The 16460-nt window shown below is 35.5% G+C and overlaps 2 protein-coding genes across 4 annotated transcripts in view; both read right to left on the bottom strand.

Annotated features, from left to right (window-relative positions):
• LOC120778092 (DNA-binding protein D-ETS-3) overlaps nt 1–9926 on the bottom strand; it is an 87844-nt gene extending 77918 nt beyond the window's left edge. Inside the window, exons 1-2 of one of the 3 annotated variants that reach the window (XM_040109790.1) lie at nt 8952–9191; nt 7882–7900 (exon numbers count right to left, since the gene is read on the bottom strand). The gene's annotated coding sequence lies outside the window, so the exon portion shown is untranslated. Of the gene's footprint in view, nt 1–7881; nt 7994–8951; nt 9192–9888 lie in introns of those variants that run through there. The other 2 variants (XM_040109791.1, XM_040109788.1) reach the window with 2 other exon arrangements.
• A 3728-nt stretch (nt 9927–13654) lies between these two features.
• On the bottom strand, nt 13655–14899 carry LOC120777303 (transmembrane emp24 domain-containing protein B). Its single transcript, XM_040108521.1, has 4 exons — nt 14611–14899; nt 14259–14522; nt 13996–14163; nt 13655–13924 (listed from the first exon to the last, which is right to left on the bottom strand). The coding sequence occupies exons 1-4, from the start codon at nt 14836–14838 to the stop codon at nt 13868–13870; spliced, it is 717 nt and encodes a 238-aa protein (XP_039964455.1). The 5' UTR covers nt 14839–14899; the 3' UTR covers nt 13655–13867.
• Nucleotides 14900–16460: the final 1561 nt, after the last annotated feature.

The following is a 16460-nucleotide window of genomic DNA, read 5'->3' as shown; positions in this document are numbered from 1 at the left end:
ACCTCTCCTATACTGTACGTGTAGTAATACCTGCTCCACAACGCACGTCCTAACCATTCACGGCTCATATTTTCGTTAACTGTCAGCTGTCATGCTGCACTAAAATAATTATTTGTTTCTTCGCTACCATTGTTGTTATTGTTGTTACACATTCTGCATTGTTATTGTTATTGCTGCATAAATTATGCGTATAATTTATGGGCTCGCCGAATTTACGGCATAACTATAATGCGTAGGTGAATGCTTTATCCTGTTTGTGAGGTGGGTCCACTATACTGTAGAACCTGTAGATACTCGTATATATATGCAGAAATACACCTTGCAAACAAACGCAGAAACATAACATTTGCAAAGTGGCACAGCAACATTATTCCATTTAAATTTACACAATGCTGCAATAGATAGTTAGGTATTTACAATGGGCATGACGGTCTTTGGATATTCACATATTATGTAGTATACATACATGAATACGTTTGTGTGCCTCATATTTCGTGCGCAACTATTTGAGCGTAAATTTCCATTCCAGCTAGTAACCGAAGCCACCCACCACCCAGCTCTACTGCACCTCTCGCAAATTGCAATGGGAACACTGCTCTTCTGAATGGCTTTGCAAACTCACATAACCTCACATATAACTCGAGTTCGGACAAAAGCAGATGCAATGCGTTCAACGGGTATCTTGTATCCGCTGTGTGCTTTTCATGAAGGGCTTAACGTTTTAACTTCCCTATGTGCATAGATTTCGCAAACAAATTATGGTATATGTACACTCGTATTTACGAGTAGGTGTTTTGGGTCTGCCCACGTATTTGTTGTTACAATGTTTTGTTGTTGTTCATATTCAAATTTGCTTGTCCTCGAGATATCATCGGATGTTGGTAGTAGTTTGATTTATGCCTCCAAAATTTATACACCAACCAAATGTGTGAGCCATTATTCTCGAAATTGGCTAATAAAGGTCTGTGTAAAATATTCCAAAAATGTGTATTTGTACTTAAATAAAATTATAGCTTTAGCTTGATCTTAATGAAATTGAGTAAATCGAAGGCTTCAAAATTGAGAGATTTTTTCCATTGAATTTCTAATAGCAGTCCGATGTGTAAAATCCTTACCATCCCGACCATTTTCGGAAAAATTAAGTGCGTGTAGATCTCGAGTGACCTTAAGCGTTCATCCAACGAACGAACATGAAGCACAAACTTGTACTCATTTTTGCTCCTCCCCTGTCTCTCTGTACATCAAAGATTAGTCCTTCGAACCTCCTTATTTCGGTTATCAGGAGCAAAAAAAGTGTTTTAATTATAACAAGGTATTGGTTGCCTAATTTTTAAATTGATCTGACATAGCACTTTTGAATTTCATATGCCAAACTTCGATATTATTGGAGAAAATGCCGCTAAGTGACGAAATTTTAAGTTAAGGTAGGCGTCGTTTTTAGATATTTTAATTCAAATGTATATTATCGCCTGCAAAATAGACCCCTTTCGAACAAGTACAAGCCTCGGTCGAGATAGTCTTCAGTATCTTCTGTTTTTATTCATAAAACCAAGACTCATCACTAGTAAGAGAGCGTTTGATGAATGTAAGGCTCTCTGCTATGTTGTGAAGCTTATCTTTGCCACCTCTACTGGATGTAGTTTTTGTGCAAGATTCTGCTCTTTTGGTAGAGTCTAACATCGACTTCACACTCCAAAAGTCATTGGGAAGATCCACAAGAGATGTTCAGACCTTATGCTTTCCCTCTGATGCCAACACGACGATTTCCGAGCACTGTTTCTTTGACTTTTTCGGTGTTTTTGCCATTGCTAGAGGTGGAAAGACGCCTCACATGAGCCAAGCTCTCGATTACTTTCATTGAATGCTTTGTGTCATTCGAATACTTGTGTTTTTAGGGTCCGTAGCACTTGTTCAATTGAAAACAACAAATTTCTAGCAAACTCGTTGTTCAACTACTTTTGGTAAAAATCGCTAAACACACTTTTCGTGTCGTAGGCAAACACAGAAAGAAGATTGAACCAATCTATGAAAAAAATTTTGCCTGTTCGATTCGCGTCCAGTTTAAATGGACCAGTCCAGGTCAAATTTGATCAGACGTTATAATGGAAAATGGATCAACCTGGTAATTTTTTTTTAACTTCTTTGAATTTTCCTCTTCTAATGTGTTATATGTCTTTCAAAATTAGATGTAAAAGCTTAACCAAACCGTAAAATAATATTGCAGTATACTTGTACCATTCTCGTGAATAACTTTGTTATATATTATCTAAATTCTATTTGAATATAAAATGTTGTCGTCCCACTGAAATTCTACAATTTCAGCACTCCCAAAATTCATTATCGATTGTTCAACATCGTTGAGACCTTTTCCATATTCCCATCATAAAGCTATTAAAGAGCCTCACTCCATGTCTTTTTTATTCTTTTATGAGAAAATATAGAGCAACCTTAGATACAATGAGTTGGAAATATAACACTTTTTATAGACTACTCAAACTCCAAAGCTCTAATGATAACACAATTTTCAATAAACCTATCGATAACAACTTTATAAGGCAAAAACAACAAAGTAAAAATATTATATTTACCAACAAACAGCAAAACAACAAACTTTCTATGCAAAATGAAGCATTTGACATTATAATAAACGGCCAACACACGCCTTTGCCATCCCACATATCCCACTCCTCCCTCTTATACTTATGTGAGTAAAGTTAAAACGAGCATATATCATCAGCCAATACCAGCAAGCGTTGAAAGCACTTTGAGAGGATGAGGGGGAGTCGATACCGCCGCTGCAAAACGGTCATACAACAGCTAATGTGTTCGGCTGCTATCGCCGTTCGCACCGGAAGCTGCTGGCGGATGGCTTAGCGCGTGTTGCGTAACGAGATGTCGGCGAACCAAGGCACCGGCACTGACTGCTTGGTGGTTGCTAAGACAGTAGTTGACGGTGTGATTGTTGCGGCCCGATAAATGCAAAAAATATGTTTCAACATCATTATCACTTTTTTCGGCAACTCCTCGGCATTCGAAAGGCCAACCTACAATTCGTACTTCAGCAAACACACAACTTTACAACCCTCGATAGCAGCATCTATTTAATCAGTGCACTTTATTTTTAATTAACAATGACGCTTCGGTAGCAGCGCCTTAATGGTTTGTAATCTCAGTTTTATGACACTTAAAAAGAGGTCGTGTGCCCAGGAGCAAGAAGTGGGTGGTAGCATAAACAAATTATGAGATTATATGTATTCATATCAGATTACTCTGAATTATATGACTAATTTTCAAGAGGTTCTTATAGTAACTATATAATTTTGTGAAATATTGACGATGGAATTGGAATTTTCAAGTTATTGAAACTTATTTTGAAAAAAAGATTCAATATTATGATTTGGTTAACTACTTTCCCCAAATTGTCTCATGCTTCCCAAAAAATTTAAGATATTGAAAGTTTTTTTTTCCTTTTCTAAGATTACTTTTTCTGCTGCAGATATTTTAATCGATATGGTTCAAGTAAACACATATTAGTTCTTTATTCAACTTCGCCTTTGCAATTAGCGTCTGTCAACTGAAATTAATTAATATCTACGAAGATTTTCTATATTGAAAATTTTAAATGCAAAAATGCCTGAAATTGTTTACTGAGGCTTCAGGATATACCCTCCTTAAAACCAATGCAAAGCTTACTTTGCCAACCTTAACCAGCCTGTTGGTTCAAAATAGGCCTCAGGTGATTCATTCCAACAACCACTGCTTATGATCTGAGAATACAGAAAATTTACCAGAGCAAGATCCGGATTTAATGAATCCATGATTGGAGAGAAAGGATCAGTATCCACTTCGCATAGAGCTTACACATATCCCCATTATCGTGAACGATTTTTCCAAACCGTTTTGATTATTTTTACAGTCCTTCAGAACCCTTTCGTGTTTTAAATCCTTTCGTATTTAAGTAATGATCAATCCACTTTTTGTTCCTGTAGAACTTTATTAATAACAAGCCAACGATTTCCATCAAAAATGTTACTTAGTAAAGGAAAATAAATTTATATATACTGACTTTAATCGGCCAGTTTGTATGACAGCTATATTCTACAGTGGTGCAATATTTATTCAGAGATTGCAACAGATTGCAGTCAAAATTCTATGCCGGATTTGTTGAAGATAACTTGTCAAATAATTTTTTTCTATATATATAGTATATCGGAGGTTGCGACAAATGAGCAGCTTCTTAGGGAAGACAGGACGTCATAAAACTTTTGATCGGTTTCTTAAAATCTGAGACGCCAATTGGCGTATAATAGATTGTCAAAAAAGTCTTGTGGTATTTTCACTAGTTGGCGCTGAAAGCGGGTAGTTCTATTCGTCGCATCGTCATGCTATACCTTTTTGGAAAGCTCATTTCTCGCGCTAACACGTGTTTGACTGATTGTCGATTCTTTTAAGGCGTTCGTGAGTTATATCGTCGCAAACATGGAGCAAAATAAAGAGAAAATACGGCATATTTTACAGTAGTACTACGATAAAGGCAAAAATGCATCTCAAGCCGCCAATAAAATTTGTGCAGTTATGGACACGATACAGTTTCCATTTCCACCGCACAACGATGGTTTCAACGTTTTCGTTCTGGTGTAGAGGTGGTCGAAGATGCGCCACGCTCCGGAAGGCTGAATTGGTCGAAAGAGACCGACATAGTAGCAGCCGTAGCATCGGTCAAGAGCTGGGCATGAGTCATCAAAAATTCATTTCAATTTCAATAAAAAAAATCCAATAAAAATACCGCAAGACTTTTTTGACAACCATTATATAGACAGAGAGACGGTCAGATGAACATGGCTAAATAAACTCATATCATCATTCTGATCGTTTAAGTATATACTTCATAAGGCTGCCGACTTTTACGTTTAAACCCTGTTAAGGGTACAACCTAACCATTTTTTAAACAAATATAGCAGATGTACTATATATACATTAGAGCAAGCCGATTTGCCCGCTCTAAAGTACATATTTAACATTATTAAAAAAATAACGTTTTTATTATATTTACTGTGTCTGATTAATAAAAAATTTGCGTATTAAAGCATGCAAATATTGGCGAACTAGCACAGTTGAAGCGATCTCCGAAAACTTTTACACACAACTTTATGATTTTATAATTGTTTTGAGAAATGTTGAGCTTTAAACTATAATTTGATTTTCTATGCATATTTCAACACTTAATTTACAGCATAAAATCAATACGGAGTTTGCTCATTTTACTAAATCTTTCTATTATTTCTTCTGGTTCCACAGTAATGACCTAGTTTATGTTGAAGAATGCTAAACCGTTCAATCTTTTCTGGAGCATCGTTGTTCTGAGCCCTCGCAAGTGCTGAGAGTTTCTAATGCAAAAAGCATTTGTGTTCTCGTAGTCATTTTCTTTTTCCATTGTTGTTGATAAAGCGCTACTTCTGCTTTGAGCTTCGTTTTTTGCAGTTCTTTATTTCCGGTAAAGATTTTCCCAAAACGTCTAACTAGGCATTCAATGATTACAGTTAAATCCTTCTCTTCCAAATTTAGATTAAATTTTGGTAACAGCTGATTCAAATTAAAACTTTCAAGAACTTCATGGGAAAACCTGCAGAAACCTGTAAGAGTTTCGTAATCGTTTCGTTGACTCTGACGATCACATGTTTTTGGGTTTTTTTCACAGAGTCTAATTTCCAGCTATCTATGTAGCATTTGAAAAAAAATTTATTAAAGTTATGATCAGCATGCATTCTTCTTGTGTTCAGTGTTGCAACCAATGTTGTTATAACGTTTGATGCTTTCGCAAGGTCGATTGATTCGTTCTGCAGAATCACACTAAGTGGCTGCGTCAGTGACAAAACATCAGAAAATTCCAATATGTAATAAATTCGAAGTTGCACAGCACTGTTTCAAGATTCGACGCTTTTACTGCAGTCGTTCCTATTCGTCCATTCGCTTATTTTTGGCAGTACTTGAACGATTTCTGGAAGGGTGACTGTGAATTGTAGAACGGCATCTGTCTTTGTACCCACTTTTTCACACAAAGCTGCACAATTTTTTTGCCCAAAAATAGAGCTAAAACAGTGTTACGTTTCGATCTTGAAACTTGAAAAATGTTGTAACTTCTCTGAATATTTCAGATATCTTTCCAATCAAAGCAATTTGAACGGATTTCGAAATGCTGTTCAATTTATGGGAAAATATGGTATTATGGTTTGTTTTCGTAAGCATACGGACAAATGTGCCAAAGAAAGAATATAGGTACATACATATGTATGTATGTTTGTCCTGTGTAAGCAATGGTTTATTTTGCAAGTCGGTCTGTATGCAAGAAATAAATTTTAAAAACTTTATTGAAAATAAGATGAATCCGATTTTGATTTTTTATGATTTTTGTGGTTCACTGGAAATAATGTATAACTTTTTGCTTTTGGGGGTTATACATTTGCCCGATTTGTTAGACATTTCAAGGTTTATTATTTTTGTATTAATTTATTTCAATTTAGAGAGCTTTGACCTTAGTTTAAATGTTTCCAAAATATTCTCGGTTATGAGCACAACTTTTCTCAATTAATATAAAACAATTTTCGATCCCATTAGTCAGCTTTGATAAACACGATTTGAAAGTATATATCTTAAATGCAAGAGTCAAAAGTTATATTCGTTATTTTTATCGACGTAATCATGCTACTTTTCATGTTATCATTTTTGTGGAAGATTTATTTATTTTGCTTTCCTATCTGCGAATACGAGAGGTTTTTACCACCCTTCAGAACTGACCAACTTGTAACCTTCATCATTCAAGAATATCAGTCAACAGCTAAAAATTCGCATAAACGTATTGTTATTTTCTTACATTAATCGAAACTATTGGCGACTCCACCCAACAACGTTCAATTAAACTCAAAAAAATTAGCCTTATTTCAAATTAGGAAGCCCAAAACTATCTTTTCACAATTCGAAGACGTAGTTTCCCCTATTTATTAATTATTTAAAAGTTTATCAAAATCGGTTTCGAACAAACACGAAATCCTTTGTAAATTCAAAATATTCCTGAATGCGTAATAAGCCTTAATTTGTCGATGGAAAGTATAATAAATATTTTATCAATAATCATCTCAAACGATTGATTTCGATTTTTTTAGATATAAAAGAATGAGGGCCAAAATAATCTAACCTTGATCTTGTATTAGTGAGACTGTCAGGTAGTAAGTGGGGAAATGATTCCACCTTAACATCTGCGAAACAGCTCTTTAGCATTTTTCATCAAGTAAATTTTTAGTCATATAAGTACAGCATAGGTACTAACTGGACAAGGACACCCAAAGTTAATAAAGGCAAAACAATTCGATAATCTTATTTGATCAAATAGTTAATTTACAAAAAGTTAGCACAAATAAACATCCATAACTTTGAGAGAGCTCACTTGTCTCAATTTTTTCTAAAAGCATTTCTCATTTATTCAGCACAAATGGATTTTTTGGTACGAATTAGAAGTCGAGAAGTGATTTCGAAACATTTAACTTTTTTTTATGGTTAGTAGAACTTGGATTTTAAAACATATTTAACTTGAAAATTTTGTTTTTAAAACTTATTTGTATTAAAACAGGAAAGAACGTTAACTTCGGTTGCACCAAAACTAGAATACCCTTCACAAAAGACGTGTGCAAAATTTTAGAGATAGACGTGGCTAAATCGACGCAACTCATCATGCTAATCAGTTATATGTATATACACCTTATAGGGTCTTCGACGTTTTCTTTTGGGTGTTACAAACTTCGTAGCAAATTTAAGAAACTATGTTCAGGGTATAAAAATTATTATTTTTATTGCATTTGTAATTCGTGAAATGATTTTATACTTTACCTAATATTGATGTGATTTACTGAAAAGATTTAACAAAGAAACACATTGCCTCTCTGGTTTTCTAATAAAAGTTTCCTCTTTTTTTATAAAAAATTTAAAATTTAAATTTTTATAGTTTAAACTAAGTTGTTAAATATTTTATACTAATATATTTTTTTTTTATTTTTCAATGGAATTTTTTTTTCAAAAATATTCTTGAACATCTTTGTTATGTTTTAAACTTTTGTAAATATTTTGGTATCTAAATTCACTACCAACGATTTACTTAAATAATTTTGACATTTTTCTTATAAAATCGTAGTTAGTTTGTATATAAATGTAGAATCAATTGTGCAGAGTCGTTCACCAGCGCGTATACGTAACACGACAATTGCCGACGCCATGTTCCAAATGACACGCGTTGTAAAGCGGAAGTGAGAATTTGTCAGCAATGCAAGCCAAGGCCGGCAAAGTTTTATTTGCACGGAAATCTAAATTCTTTACTATTTACTATATTTGGTTGCACAGTGTATTTTTTTATTATTTCACAAACAATTAATATGTTGGCGCGATTCACGAATGTTTATCAAAATATGCAGTTGCAGCATTTTTTTTCTTGTTATTGTTGTTATAGTTTTGCGTTCAAAATCAATTATTCCCGTAAATACCACATTTTTTTCATGCAAACACATACAACCACATATGTAAATACACGCATTATCGCACACGAAATCGGACAGCGACGTCTGAAGGAAACCGAAATTATGTTATGACAAGGAAAGTGAAATTAATAGTGAATAAATCAAAAAATTCAGTGAAACGAGATCGAATATGTGAGAGCAAGAGCCAAGCGACGGTATTTTAAAATGTTGTTTTCACTAAATATTTATACGCCACAATTTAAACACCAGCTTTTTTCTTCGATTAATTAGATTTGCTTCACGCCGCCAATCGCGACAAATGCCAAAATATAGTCTAGCCGCCAAATTTGATTTAAGAGCATCCACCTACCGTCCGCATTGACATATGAACGGCTCAACAACTTCTTCGCTCTTTTCTTATTATAGTTATTTGTTATTTGCAACACTCACACTATTGCCAGAACACCATTTTCTCGTTAACTTGGGCATCCAGTATCTGTGTGTGTGCTTGAAAATACATTATATTGGCATTCACTTGGCGTTTGTGTGAGCATTTGGTAGTTGTCAACGATTGTGTTTATGTGTGTGTGTTGGTGTGGAAATGATTTTGCTATGATTTGTTTTGAACTACCCGCCTAACGGTAACTGACTAACTGGCGCACTGTCCGTTCGTGCAACGCTATGCGACTGCCATGCACTATTAGTTATTTATTTGCTCTAACTCGTCCTGATGAGCAGCGTTGAGCGTGCAATACTCTGCCGCACACCCGCACACCCACACACACACACATACTCGCACCGGAGGATACATGTACTTAGTGATTTTTATGTGTGGTTTGTAATTTCTTTATATTATATTGTCGGTAAGTATATGGAGCGCCGTTAGGATTTGTGGTCGCTGCATCTGCGGTTGCAGCTTCGTCGACGATGGCGGCGGCGGTGGCTCGGGTGGCTGTTGTTTCTGCAACTCCTACTGTTTCACACTCCTTCGGTGGTTGTTGTGCTGCAGCATAGCGGCACGCACATAAGGGCGGCGAAATTTAACCGCAAAATAACGTAATTTACATTATTATGGCCGCAGCGGCGGTTGCGCAGCTCTTTTTTGACGCGGCAGCCGCAATTTGTATACTTTTACTTTTGTTCTTGCTGTAGTTAACTCTCAAATGATATTAAATATATTTTATGTGTGTTTTTTTTTCGCTCCAGTCCGCTTATCCAAAGTTGTTGGCGTGCTTGTTGTTGTTGCAACACAAAGCAAAGCTGGCCATACCAGGCAGTTTACACAGCGTTTTAGTTTACATGCGTGTACATATACATGTCGTGAATATGTAAGTAATACTGCTTCATACATATATGTATATATGTATGTATGTATATGCATACTTACATCTAGCAGATCATCCATTTCGTTTTAAGATGGCGTCTCACTTGCTACACCAACACACAGACTAGCACTTGTGTACTGTGTGCCATCGTCCTGGCATTTGCGGTTTGCACACTCCTCCTACATTTCTCGCTGCGCTCGCCGGTGTCGTCTTTGTTATTGTCACCACCGTTGCTGCAGCTGCTGTTACAGACCGTCTTACCATCAGCGAGATAATCGCAACTAGAAACCACAGTTGTTGCTGCTATTCCTACTAGGTTTTGTAACAATACTTTGTTGGTGGTGTTGTTGTTATCTCATCCTTATAAGGATGCGACGGATGTTAACCCTCCACATAGATATCTTTCCCGAATGGTTGAACTTGCATGCTCTAACATTTACACATACCCATACATACACATATGTACCCATACACAAACATATATACAGACATATCATAAAACATGTGGTTAGTTTAAATGTTCATGCAGCGCATGCGCCGCGCAAAGCTGATAAGCAAACAAAATGCGCTTGCTAGCCAACGAGCGGATGAGCAACAGCACCAACACACGTACACGACCACGCACACACTCGTTCACGCATGCAGCTCCATAGCGACTATTTGGGTTTTTATCTCTTCGTGGTGGGCGGAGTTTACGCACTTTACGCGCAGCAAGCTCCCGCGTCCAGCTTTTGGGGGTTGAAGCTGGAAGCAATGGCTCTGCAGTAATTATTTTAAGCTCTACAGTGTCTGTGATAATTGTCACGTCATTGAGTGAGTGAATTTGCTAAACTTCATCGACTTCATCGACTTATTTATTTTTAATATGCATTTAATTTGTATATATAAAAATTATAATGCATTTTTTAAGGCTTTATTTAAAGATATATACATACATATGTAAAGCAAATGACCAAGATTTTTAAGAAAATAAAATATTATAAAATGATCTCATTACTATGTATTCATAACAGTTTTAAAACACACTGTACTTAATTATAACTTTAAATTTTATTGTCTACGACCCCAAGCCTACAGTGGTGTGATTTACTCTAGTATAGAGAGCAGTTTTTCTTTTCTAAAATATAATAACAAATAATAACTAACTGAAAAATAACAAAATTTTAAAAAATATAAAAAAATTTGGAGCACTAAAGCAATAACAATTAAAGAAGTCCTATGCGAGAGAACTAAGGGCATCCCGATGTTGGATCGACGATGGTTATTTGATAGAAAAATCAAAAATAACACACGTACATATATTTTAAAAATTTTGAAAAAGGATTTTTGTTTTAAACATTTATTACCAAAAAGTTATCATGGAGCGGGAAAAAATAAGTTTAATTAAATTTTAATTCATTTAATTTTTTTCTAAAAAAATTTCGGTTCATTTTGTAATTTCATTTTTAATATTTTTCTTTTGTTTGGAAAGACACAACACACTAAATACGTAACTATAAAATAAAACAAAAATATTTGGAGAGGAGTTCATTATGCAGGTGTTTCATAGGAGATACCAATACGCATCCTGTCGTAGAAGCTTCCTCGCCTGCGTTTCTTAACATCCGGACTGACCGGCTGATTGCCTTGAAAGTTGCCAACAACGTTTCTTTGTCCTTTACTTTGTGCTGCCGGCTAGCGGCTTAAGGATTTTCTTGCGGCTCTGTACTTTAGCGAGCCTAGCTGTTTTACCATCAGCATGTTGATTCCACCAGGGCCAATCATCGTTTGGCTTTGTCTACCGAAGGGTGCAGCGTAAATGCCGGCTAAAATAGCACGCGCGCTCACTTCTTCGGGTCCGAAGAGGCATAGCCATTGAATTGAGTTTCAACAAAGCCTTCACAATAGTCCAAAGCTTACTCACACCGGTGGAGAGGCCATAGGACTTAAAGTGCTCTATCCATTTTGTCCGCTTATATTGGTTTATCATTTGCCAAATCTCCAAGTTGAAATCTCTTATTCGGGGATCATAGGAATCGACATGGCACAAGGTGTCGCGCTCGTTAGCTTAAACAGCTGCTTCGCCCGGGAAATTAGGGCGGAGTTCCGCTATTCTTTCAGCCAGAATGAAGCGAGCCGTAGCTGTTGCGATCATTTGAGATCAACTTGCGTTCACCAACAATTATGTCCATAGGAATGCGTAAAGCGGGGAAGGTGTTGATGCGAGAGTTCTCAAAGGTACCAGTTTATGCTATTTATCAGACCTCCACTAACAATGGTAATCTCGGACGAGCTATTACAGTTGCCCATAATTCTGGTGGGAGCTTCGTAATTCATTGTAAAGAATGTCAGGCAGAATGACAGGTAGAAATGCCAAAGATCGTGGTGCGCGTTAAAATCACCTATATACCCTGATGTTCACGGGTAGTTTCCGTGTGGTCGATGTCGCCATCGATAAGACGATATTGCACAGTGTTGTGCAGTATGAAGGCTAGGCCTCCACCATTAAATCGATCGCGAGCTTTACGTAAAATGTTGAAACCTGCAGAAGAATTCCTCCGCGCCCGGGTTGGCCCCAAAGCCAGCACGAGTCAGGAGGATTCCCAATGGCGTATTTTTGTGTGGACATGGAAGTAGCACAGTAGACCGCTTCTACAGAAATTAAGAAAATTTATTAGAAATGTTTTAAGTGTTATTGCTTTTAAGCACTCACAACGTTAATACTTAGCAAAAATTTTTCAAAATTGCTTGGCATTGTCGCTCCACTAACTTCCAGCACCAACCTTGAGGAATTGCGTACCATGCCTTCTCGATCCCAGTCCATTTTTGAATTTTTCTTAGCAATCTTAAGATCGCTCCATAAATTTTCAATGGGGCTTCATTTGGGACTTTACGCTGGCTAGCTCAGGACGTCAATAATTTCTACCGTGAGCCAATTCTTCACATTTTTAGCTACGTTGTTTGGATCATAATCATGCGTAAAAATTCTATTCACAGGCATCGGTTCGAATTCTTCCATAGTATTTTTGAGAATTAAATTTGCCCATTCTATCATATAACATCACCAATGTTTAAATGCCGTACCAGGAAAACGCAATCTCGGACGCACCCCAGACTATAACACCACCATGCTTAACGGTTTTAGTTGTGTATCTGGAGATATATGCCTGAATACTTGGGGCGATGAAAAAATTGTTTGCCGTCGGATCCAATACGATTCACCTGTGTTTCATCGCTCTAAAGTACTCATTTCCAAGATTGTATGTCCCTTTCTAAATGTTCCTTATTAAAGTTCAGCCTTGCTCTTTCGCTTCTTTTGGATAGCAATAGTTGTTTTCGGCACATTCGTCCATAAAACTGAGCATCAATGAGGCGCCTTTGTACAAATCTACTGGATACGCTAAACCCAATTTACCGTTAGAAGTTGTGGGAATCAAGAGATAAACTTAGGCTGCCCGTAGGTTCAACGTTCAAATCCGAATAGAGCGTAAATGGGAAAAATCGCTCGGCTCGGCTTTGAGCGTCCACTGTGTGGGCGCCCTAACGTAAAAAATTACTGCGATGCACTTATTTGATAAAAATAAAAACTGATTTAAATAATTATATTTGTGCTGTTTCTCAGTCCATGACTATATGTACATACATATGTATATCTGGTTAATGACAGTCAAAGTTCCTCAAAATTATGTTAGAATGATAACCGATAATAACACAAAAATATCTTTCCCTTTTTAATACAACTTCTTTTATTTTATAAAAATACACACATTCTCACTTACATACATGTTAAGCTGGAAAATATTTATGAACATTTATGTGATAAACTGTCAAAAAGAGCACATTAGTATATGATTTCAAAGAATGCTTCAATTAAGTCTTTTTAATTCCTCCTTTCATCGAAAAGTAAATAAGTGGCAAAATGGAAATTTCTTAGTGCAAAAATGGTAGTTTTTGGTTACAAAAATGCGTTAAAATTCAAAGAACTCTTTGTATTTGTTCGTAGCTCAGCAGCTTGAGTAGCAACAAATAAAATTAGATGTTGGAAGCACAAGTCACTTAAATTTAAATTCGTGATTTCGATGACAATTTCACATCGAAAAGTTTCCGAACGAAAAAGACCTAAAATTTAATTAAATTTTATTATGTAATTTTACACTTTTAAATTTAAGAAAATTGTAAACGTGACCAACCTGTATGGAACATGCCACAATAATGACGGCAATTTGGCAGATGGAGAAAGTTTGAATGTAACCGTTATTATCATTGAGTAATGCAAAATCACGTGCTTCACGATTTCTGCTGTAGGACTGATAGTTCAACATGTCGTTGATGTTACGCTCCACAGTGCCAAGAGTAACCTTAAATAAATATTTTGAAATAAATAACAGAAAATCGTTTTAAAGAACAATCTTCCCAGTCTGTTGGAGAATTTTCAATAAGTTCCACTACTTACTGTGAAATTTTGCAAATTCAGTTGCAGCTCTTCAATTTCTTTGGCATATTTGTCCCACGCATCATATTTCACGACTGTGATGTAAATGTTAACCAACTTGCCGGCAAAACGTGAGAACTGATTATCAATGCAAACGGAATAATAACCACCGGGCGATACTTGGTCGGTATAATCAGCAGTTGCCTGCCACTGATATGGCTTCACAATTTGATTCTGCGGATTGCGCACTGCAAAGCCGGCCATACCATCACCGCCGCGTACAACCTAAATATTAGGAATTTCCAAACAAAATAACACTACTACACATTCAAATATTTGGAGTTCCTGCCAAACAGCTGTACTCCGAACTTACACTGAACGATACGTAGAATGTGGCACCCGTCTGCACGTATTGGTAGTAGCAATCCTCTTTGCCAGCGTCAATGTGCACCTTATAGTCCATGGCTACCGCTGGCAGATTCTCATACCACGGTTTATGTATTTCCTGTGTTGTTTCATCATTCGACGTCGTGAATGTTAAGAGACAAATTAAAATAAATGCCGATAGTAATAAACTTGTGTGCCACGTCAAAAAACTCATCTTTTTGTTTTGACTTTCACTGTTTCTGATTCGCTTGCTGTAAGCGCTGTGGTCAAAACAACGGATGACAGCACAAAATGAAACAACAACAAAAACAAGGCTATGTATACAAATCGCTGAAATCAGTGCAACGTCGTTTTGACAGCTGCAAACCTATTTGTAAACATAAAGGTTGCCACCACCACAAAAAGCGCAGCTATTTTTTGAACCGAATACTTTCTGAATGCTAAGTATGTTGTACTTGTGATAATAGTATTATTTTTAAAATGTTTGGACGGAGAATAAACATAATTAAATAATTCTTTTTTTGTTGAAACCTGCATGGGTATAAAAAATAATTATTTCTTATAAATCAGATATCTTTAATTATTATTTTAAAATAGGAGAGGACATTTTGACTAATAAACGGATTGGATTTTGAATTAAAAAGCTTGTTACTTAATTATTTTCCAATCAAAAATTATTAATATACATAATTTATTAATTAAAAATTATTTGTATTTTAACGCCGAAATTCTGGATTAAAAATTAAAAATCGAATTAAGTAGAATCAAAAAATAGAAAGTCTAATAAATTAGAAATTAATTGCATAAATTAGACAATTAACTTTTCTTTCTGATTTAAAGTTAAAAATCTAATTTCTAATTAAATTAATTATATTAATTTGACTATTAACTTTTAATCGCAAAATAAAATAGAAATTTTAAATTTTATTTAAAATGTTTGGAATTGAAACTTTACTTCTCAATCAAAAATTATTAAAGTAAAATATACGCAGCCCTGCTTCGATTAAAGTAAATAGAAACTCAAGTGCATTTTTTCGAACGTGTGCTTTATTTTTTCTCGCATTTTCAGCATTTTATTTTATTCTTTATATTGTATGTATAATATTTTGCTGTTTTGCATTTGCCATTTCGTTATTACTTTTTCATTTATTTGATTTGCTATGCTATTTACCTTTTATCATTTCCATCTTCTATACATTTTCTTATTATTGTTTACAATTTTGTTGTTGTCATATCTCGAGTAATCGAGCAATGAATTCGATTCAAATACATACATACATATGTATGTATGCCTGCCTTCAACTATTGTTATATTGTATTTGCCTTAAGAAATCACCTTCCACTACCAATTCGTTTTGCTAATGATTATGAACGTGATAATGATGATGTTTTTGCCTTTTGTATTGGTGCACATGTACTAGTGTGCATTTACGAATATGTATGTATGTATATGTTAGCATGCCTGCACTTCGCATCTATGTATGTGGTATGTATATGACGTATGTAATTATTTATGCATAACAGCTTCAATTAATACAGTTAATTCCAATTCGTTTGGTTGTTTGACATTAAATGCATTAAGGATTTTTGTTGTTTTATTTATATGGTACACCTGCCACACTTTACTGTTATTGTAATATGTATGAATGTATTATCTATGTTCGTTTGCGTGGGAGTATATGAATAAGTGGAGCCTTTGGCCGGACATTACGGCAGTGAACCCCTAATTTGCTACTACGTATGTTTGTTTGTTTGTTTGTATGTATGTACTGTACTTATATATGCATTGATCAGATTTGGGGGGTACAAATGGATGAAAGCGCTTAAATTTATTCT

The sequence above is a fragment of the Bactrocera tryoni genome, chromosome 5 (genome assembly GCF_016617805.1).
Source record: "Bactrocera tryoni isolate S06 chromosome 5, CSIRO_BtryS06_freeze2, whole genome shotgun sequence".
NCBI lineage: Eukaryota > Metazoa > Arthropoda > Insecta > Diptera > Tephritidae > Bactrocera > Bactrocera tryoni.
Note: the sequence above shows the minus strand (reverse complement) of the source record. Positions and strands in the feature narration are given on the sequence as shown.

Excerpts from the sequence above, each read along its gene's own strand:
- LOC120777303 (XM_040108521.1), bottom strand. The coding sequence starts at position 14,838 with ATGAGTTTTTTGACGTGGCACACAAGTTTATTACTATCGGCATTTATT. Across the intron at positions 14,164-14,258 it reads TGAATTTGCAAAATTTCACA|GTTACTCTTGGCACTGTGGA; the intron begins GTAAGTAGTGGA and ends TATTTATTTAAG. Across the intron at positions 13,925-13,995 it reads TTGTGGCATGTTCCATACAG|GTCTTTTTCGTTCGGAAACT; the intron begins GTTGGTCACGTT and ends ATTAAATTTTAG.